This window comes from Lathyrus oleraceus, chromosome 3 (genome assembly GCF_024323335.1).
Source record: "Lathyrus oleraceus cultivar Zhongwan6 chromosome 3, CAAS_Psat_ZW6_1.0, whole genome shotgun sequence".
NCBI lineage: Eukaryota > Viridiplantae > Streptophyta > Magnoliopsida > Fabales > Fabaceae > Lathyrus > Lathyrus oleraceus.
In genome coordinates, this window is record NC_066581.1 from 124274355 (window position 1) to 124281904 (window position 7550).

Below are 7550 nucleotides of genomic sequence, written 5' to 3' on the forward strand. Positions count from 1 at the left end.
ATAGAAAACACAGTTTATAATAGACTAATGTGTTCTATTGGTTTTATTTATTACTAAATATTTTTACATTATTAAAATTATATATATATATATATATATATATATATATATATATATTAAAATAATCAAAATGACGCTTTTTATTTTATTTTTAAATAAAAATAAAAAATGCAATCAAACCGCCAGTTTAGGAAAAGCATCGGTTTTTTCGGTTTACATCAGTTTTTACCGATTTGTATCGTTCCAATGACATAAGCGATCTAACAGTTGAACTAGACATGTTACTTGGCCGGTTCCCGGTTTGACCGACCCGATTTTTAAAATACTGCATCATACGATCATACATTTAATTAAAGTAATCACAGTTGGTATAAATTGCAAATGGTTGAGTGTTGTCAAAATAATCACATGCCATCCTCTTAGAAAAGCATTAAATAATTTTATTTCATTTTTAATGTGTATATATTTCATGCTAACAAAAGGAAAATGATACTCCATCCATGTCTCCATCCAAGGTGCAGGCTGACCTTAAGTCGACGGATGAGGAGAAGAAGGCCCTCAAGACTAGGGTCGCCGAGTTGGAGGTTGTTGTGGCGCCGGTCGCTGAGCAAACTGCCGAGGAAAAGAAACAGGGAGATAGATGTCATGTGTGTGGTTACGTATCTACATGCTCAGAAGGATAATTGTGAGACTCAGTAATTTTTAGGTTAAGCATATATATATATATATATATATATATATATATATATATATATATATATATATATAATATTATATATATATATATATATATATATATATATATATATATATATATATATATATATATATATATATATATATATATATATCAGAAGCTAACAGAATGAGGTTCTATTAGAAAGAATCTCTATAAATCCCTTGCTCATCACCAATTTCGGCTATGCATTCATTCTGAAAAAGATCATAGAAACTCTCACTCATTTCATTCTCTAAAACCTCACTCACTTCAGAGCTCTCCTTCGTTGTTGCTCAGAACCTCACATTGAAGCTCTGAAACAACAAGAGCTAAACCACTCTTCACTCACGCACTGAAAACATAGGGCTTATGCCTTTAAATTACAATCCAAATTTTGTAAGAGTTTCTTTAGCACGATCTTAGAAAACCGGTCTTAAAAACTTTAATTACAAAAAAATTCTAATATTATACTAATATTTTTTTTTTCATCTAAAAACAACATGTTGAGTTGTTTGTCTTTTAAATTTTATCTCTTATATTATATTTGTTATTTTTATGTTAAATATAATTTATTAATATAATTGAATAAATATTAAATTCTATGTCTCACTTAATAACTTTTCGCATTCTATTAATTTGTGTGGAATATTTTATTATTTTGAATAATTTTGAATTTGTGTTGTACTTAAAAATATTATAGTATTTATAATAGTTAAAAATGTATTAAATTTCAAATAATATATCGTATATATTATATTTATAATTATTTATATTAAACATTTAGATTTTTTTAATTAATTTTTTATAAAAAATAATAAAAAAATAATCCGTTTAGACCGAGTAATATGCAATCCGCGCACGGAATCGTTCATCAATACTCAGAAGAACGGGATAGAAGAAGAAGAGTGAAGAAAGGGAAGCACGGAGAAGAGAATTTGTACCTGACTCAAGAGTTTCCACGGCGTCGTTATCTTCTTCATTCCAACGATCGCCGGAGCAAACCTCCGCTTCGGAGGTATTTGATTCCTTCTTTTTTTTTTCTTCTAATTTTGTTACCATCTTGTAGCATTCACCCTGAGGAACGTTAACCCTAAGATTTGGGACTGGATTAACGCATGATATTTATTTAATTTAAGATTCGGTGAACTAGGGCTCATGTACGGTTTGCCTCGTTTAATTGGTGAAAGATTGATGGAAATTAAGGGAGGGTATAGAGCGAGGACGCAGAGATTTGGTGGTTGAATTTGAACGTTTGGTCCGCTCCGGTGAGGCTCTTTGCCGGAGATGGGAGACTCTGAACGCGTTTTCTGTGTCCACGTGATAATTGAGTTCTTTTAACTCAGTATATTTTGAGCCCTAGTTTTGCAGCATTTATTATGCCACTAGTTTGAGTTATTCCTATAAACTTTTACAAACTATTACAATACCTAATTAGATTGACGTTACTATCATTTTCAATCTGATCAATAACTTTTATCTCCTCATCTTCAGAAATCTTAAGTTCTTTCTTGAGACCATTTAATAAATTTGTCCTTTCCTGTCAAGACACATGATAAACAAAAGTAGTTAAGGACAATTTTCAAATACCATATAATACAGTTTTTATATTCATATGAATACCTCATTGAAATGGTTGTTTTTGTACAACAGAGCAGTCAACAGACAAGCATACGATTCTATTTGTTTTTGATGAATTAGAGTTTTAAGAAACTCAGATGAGACGCCATCATTGCCATCATTGACATGAAAATCTGAAATTAGTTTACATAATTCCAGTATTATTTAAAATCAAGAAAGAATGGAAGGGGATAAATGATGAAAAGCAGTAAAATAAACTTTTAGATTACCAGAGTAAGGAGTCAATTGATGCCCCGCAACAGGAACAGCAGGAGGAGTCAATTGATGCCCCGCAACTGGAACAGCAGGAGGAGTCAATTGATGCCCCGCAACTGGAACAGCAGGAGGAGTCAATTGATGCCCCGCAACTGGAACAGCAGGAGGAGTCAATTGATGCCCCGCAACTGGAACAGCAGGAGGAGTCAATTGATGCCCCGCAACTGGAACAGCAGGAGTAGTAGTAGGAGGAGTAAATTGATCCTCCACGTCTGCAATCAGATGTGTTGCGATGCCGGAATTATTATCAGAATCTAAGTCAGGAGTAACTTCACGCCCCACGATTGGAACTGCCGTAGTCGTGATGTCGGAGAATGAAAAATGAAGAGTCTGTGTCTCAGGATTCTTCCTCTTCCTCTGAGTCTTCTTTGTTTTTGTCTTTCTCAGCGGTTTCTAATGACATATGATAAAATGAAGGGTCAGAATCAAAAACAATTAAAAAAAGCAATTCTAAAGGTTTTGAGTTAAGCAATCTAAAATTCTTTAGTAGTTGCACCATAACTCCACTTAAGTGCCGATTCTATGGCATTAAATCCACCGCCATACAGCTCCTTATACCTAACCTTTCTGTCTTTTAATTCTTTCAAGAACTCCATACGGATTCTAGGCCAATCTTCCTCATTTTTCGACATCCCGAGCAAAGATGCTACACATCTAAAACCGCAATTGCCATCCGACTTAACATCAACAATTTTGTCCAAATATGGTTTGATATTATCGGGAATTTGAGAAAATATTTTTCTCAAATTCCCGATAATATCAAACCATATTTGGACAAAATTGTTGATGTTAAGTCGGATGGCAATTGCGGTTTTAGATGTGTAGCATCTTTGCTCGGGATGTCGAAAAATGAGGAAGATTGGCCTAGAATCCGTATGGAGTTCTTGAAAGAATTAAAAGACAGAAAGGTTAGGTATAAGGAGCTGTATGGCGGTGGATTTAATGCCATAGAATCGGCACTTAAGTGGAGTTATGGTGCAACTACTAAAGAATTTTAGATTGCTTAACTCAAAACCTTTAGAATTGCTTTTTTTAATTGTTTTTGATTCTGACCCTTCATTTTATCATATGTCAATAGAAACCGCTGAGAAAGACAAAAACAAAGAAGACTCAGAGGAAGAGGAAGAATCCTGAGACACAGACTCTTCATTCTTCATTCTCCGACATCACGACTACGGCAGTTCCAATCGTGGGGCGTGAAGTTACTCCTGACTTAGATTCTGATAATAATTCCGGCATCGCAACACATCTGATTGCAGACGTGGAGGATCAATTTACTCCTCCTACTACTACTCCTGCTGTTCCAGTTGCGGGGCATCAATTGACTCCTCCTGCTGTTCCAGTTGCGGGGCATCAATTGACTCCTCCTGCTGTTCCAGTTGCGGGGCATCAATTGACTCCTCCTGCTGTTCCTGTTGCGGGGCATCAATTGACTCCTTACTCTGGTAATCTAAAAGTTTATTTTACTGCTTTTGATCATTTATCCCCTTCCATTCTTTCTTGATTTTAAATAATACTGGAATTATGTAAACTAATTTCAGATTTTCATGTCAATGATGGCGTCTCATCTGAGTTTCTTAAAACTCTAATTCATCAAAAACAAATAGAAGCGTATGCTTGTCTGTTGACTGCTCTGTTGTACAAAAACAACCATTTCAATGAGGTATTCATATGAATATAAAAACTGTATTATATGGTATTTGAAAATTGTCCTTAACTACTTTTGTTTATCATGTGTCTTGACAGGAAAGGACAAATTTATTAAATGGTTTCAAGAAAGAACTTAAGATTTCTGAAGATGAGGAGATAAAAGTTATTGATCAGATTGAAAATGATAGTAACGTCAATCTAATTAGGTATTGTAATAGTTTGTAAATATGTTGCAAAATCATGCAAAGAAAAATGTTTAATTTGCTTCTTGTTAATCAGGGAGCTGAAATCTTTTGACAAATATCCACCTAAAAGGTGCAATGATTCACCCTCTCCAACAATTTCCCAACAGGTAATCAATATTGTTTTGTAAATATGTGCATCAAATCACCATTCATTTCTTTATATTAGAGAAATGGAAAAGAAAATGTTTTGATGAGGTCTTCTCTTCTCTGCAACATCTTTCTCCGTGACCTCAGATTAGGAAGGAATTTTCGGTTCAAGGGTCAGAGCCTGAGAACCATGGTCTTGATATAACTAACTATTATCCTGCCAAGGTAATATATTTAACTAAAAATTATAGCTGTGCTAAGACCCTTAATCAGATTGATATGTCAATAGGGATGGCAAGTATAAAGTGGTATATGTAGTCTTTAGGCCCTTTGCATCTCATAAAGAGTGCTTTTTAATGTAGGCTTTAAAGATTTATCGAGTAAGTTTCATAGATTCAAACTATTTTATTGGAAATGGTTGATGGCTAAAGACAAGGATTTTATGGATTGCATTTTGTCGGCTTGAATTTGTTTTCCGCTGTTCTGGCTTTCGAGGAACTCGCGTTGTAGTCTCGCTAGAGGTTTGCTTCTGGTTTATTTGGTGTTCTGAGCAGGTTATTTGCAATCAGCCCTGTTTCGGTTTTGGGTCCTGCGCTGGTTGGCCATTTTCAATTTGGTTGCTTGTTGCTGGCTGCAGTTTGTGTGCATGCGCCATTTCGATCTTCCTCTTTTGTTCATGTGTTTGGTGCTTTTCGTAGGCTAGAAGGGATAGCCTTATTGCTGCAGGGTCTGTTTAAGCTTTTGTCCATTTAACTTGATTTGATTGCTTGCAGGGGGTGTGTTTTGGGTCGGTTCTTTTTAGTTTTGGTCTTGGTTCTGCTCTTCTTGGGTCTGTTTGGCCCTTTTGGTTTGTGTAAGGGATAGTGTCCCTAATGCTCTGCTTATAAAAAAAGGTAGATTTGTAGTACATTTGTTAAGAAAAGGATGACTATCCTTTTTGTGTCTGCTTGTTAAAGCAATTTCGAGACTTCCAGTTGAAAATAATGGTAAATCACAACTATTTTATTTGGAACTTTTATCTTTGTCAATTTCAAGTTTACAAAAACAACTTAACTAATGTTATTAATGAAAAGAAAACATAATTTAACTTCTACCTTTTTTTCATCTTTTATATATATATATATATATATATATATATATATATATATATATATATATATATATATATATATATATATATATATATATATATATATATATATATATAATTTTTGGGTGTTAAATCGTTATGACATTTGATTTTATTTAAGTCTTAATTAATGACTTTATACAAATGACTTTGTAGGTGGCAAAAGTAGAGTGGAAGCTGCTGCTATAGCGAAGAGAAGCACTTATTTCGCGCCCATGTGAGCGAAGAGAAGCACTTATTTCGCGCCCATGTGCTTTCATAGTATGTACTTATGCGTCTGCTATTAATATTTCATTCCACTTTTTGGAATATGAATTTGTTATATACATATAAAATTGAGGAACACTTTAATGCATCGAGTGTGCTTCTATTAGAATTGTTTTACATTCAAAAAACAAGATTTTGCTTCATATGCCCTCCTATTGAAATTTTTTACCCAATATGCTCCAGTCTGAAAATAATTTCCCAATCTACCTCCTTTTTCAGTTAGGGCTCGTCACTTCAAGTGACGAGGGGATGAAGGCCCAATTTACGCAGTTAGGGCTCGTCACTTCAAGTGATGAGGACATGAAGATAGATTTTTTTTTTTTAAAATATTTTATTAAATACTAATAATAATTAATAAATTGATTTTTAATTATTAATTTTATATTTAATTAATATAATTGATTTAATTAAAAATAATAATAACTTTTTTATAAAAAAATATTTAAAATAAATAGTAAATAATTATAGTTTTTCATGTTAATAAAAAAAATTGTGATATTATTATTTTTGAAATATTAATAATAAAAATGATTAAATTTTAGAATATTAATAATAGAAATAATTGTGTCTTATATATTAATAATAAAATTGTTATTTTTCCCTCTAAAATGTCAATCATTTTTTGGGAATGATATCTTTCCTGCCAAAAAGTTTTTGTGTTTGTACTGTCTCGGCCAATGAATGACCGAGTATTCAACTATTAATTTTTGTATAAATAGCAGAACTTGTAGAAATGTAACTCAGACCACCAAATCCTTTCTTTAGTTCAGAATGTCTGTTTGTGGTCTTGTATTTTATGGACACGCTGAAAAAATGAGTGTTTGCCTTGATCCGCAATGAAATTTCAGAACACTGATTTCTGCCATCCACACTGGCTTCCGACAGTTGGGCGGGCGTCGTATGAAGGTGAGGAAAGTAGAGTATCGTTGTCCATACATAACGTTGACTGATGCAAGCCCCGATGGTACGTACATGTATTACCTGGATCGTATAGAAAATGATGAAGATGTCCAGTGTATGTTTTCGACACATAGTGGTGAAGTTAATAGAGGAGTTGACGGTCCACTTGTGTTGGTTGTTGTTGTTGATTAGTTTTTTAATTACCAGTTGTGTTGGTTGTTGTTGTTGTTTAGTTAATGTGGTTTTACTTTGTAACCATAACCCTTTGATTAACAAATGTATTTCATAAATGTTTGTTCCCAAAAGACATTAGAAATACACAATGGTTTATATATATTACGTGCATAGTAGTTAATAAATAAATAAAAAAACATAGTCATCTGAACGGATATTTAAAACAACATAATCATCTGGAAGGTCGTTGGGATGGTCCTGCAACATTAGGACATTTCCTACGCATGTGTCCTATTTCACGGCAAATTCCACACCTTCTCTTTTCCTTCTCAACGTCGTCCATCTCGGTTCTAATCTTGGTGTTGTTTGGGCGCCCTTTCTTCCTCCTTCTTATAGAGTCGTCGTGGCAAAGAGTAAATCCTTCATATTGTGGTCAATTCTCCTCATGGGGAAGTCCTAGGAAACTCTCCTGATAGACCTTGAAGAT

The 7550-nt window shown here is 33.6% G+C and overlaps 2 protein-coding genes across 12 annotated transcripts; one reads left to right on the plus strand and one right to left on the minus strand.

Annotated features, from left to right (window-relative positions):
* Window positions 1–2126: 2126 nt before the first annotated feature.
* Window positions 2127–3335, minus strand: LOC127130002 (uncharacterized). Its single transcript, XM_051059088.1, has 4 exons — window positions 3175–3335; window positions 2566–3004; window positions 2339–2469; window positions 2127–2255 (listed from the first exon to the last, which is right to left on the minus strand). Exons 1-4 carry the CDS (start codon window positions 3241–3243, stop codon window positions 2127–2129), a joined length of 768 nt encoding a protein of 255 aa, XP_050915045.1. The 5' UTR covers window positions 3244–3335.
* A 7-nt stretch (window positions 3336–3342) lies between these two features.
* LOC127125738 (uncharacterized) lies at window positions 3343–7194 on the plus strand. 11 transcript variants are annotated; one of them, XR_007804795.1, is made up of 8 exons: window positions 3343–3519; window positions 3690–4056; window positions 4153–4274; window positions 4358–4467; window positions 4541–4613; window positions 4741–4818; window positions 5879–5983; window positions 6838–7194. XR_007804795.1 is itself a non-coding variant. In XM_051054546.1 (8 exons), the coding sequence occupies exons 1-8, from the start codon at window positions 3451–3453 to the stop codon at window positions 5013–5015; spliced, it is 807 nt and encodes a 268-aa protein (XP_050910503.1). In that variant the 5' UTR covers window positions 3343–3450; the 3' UTR covers window positions 5016–5605. The 11 variants fall into 11 exon arrangements, 5 of the variants coding, with proteins under 5 accessions (XP_050910503.1, XP_050910501.1, XP_050910500.1 ...); XR_007804796.1 differs by having other exon boundaries at window positions 6875–7194; XR_007804797.1 differs by lacking the exon at window positions 6838–7194 and adding an exon at window positions 6209–6275.
* Window positions 7195–7550: the final 356 nt, after the last annotated feature.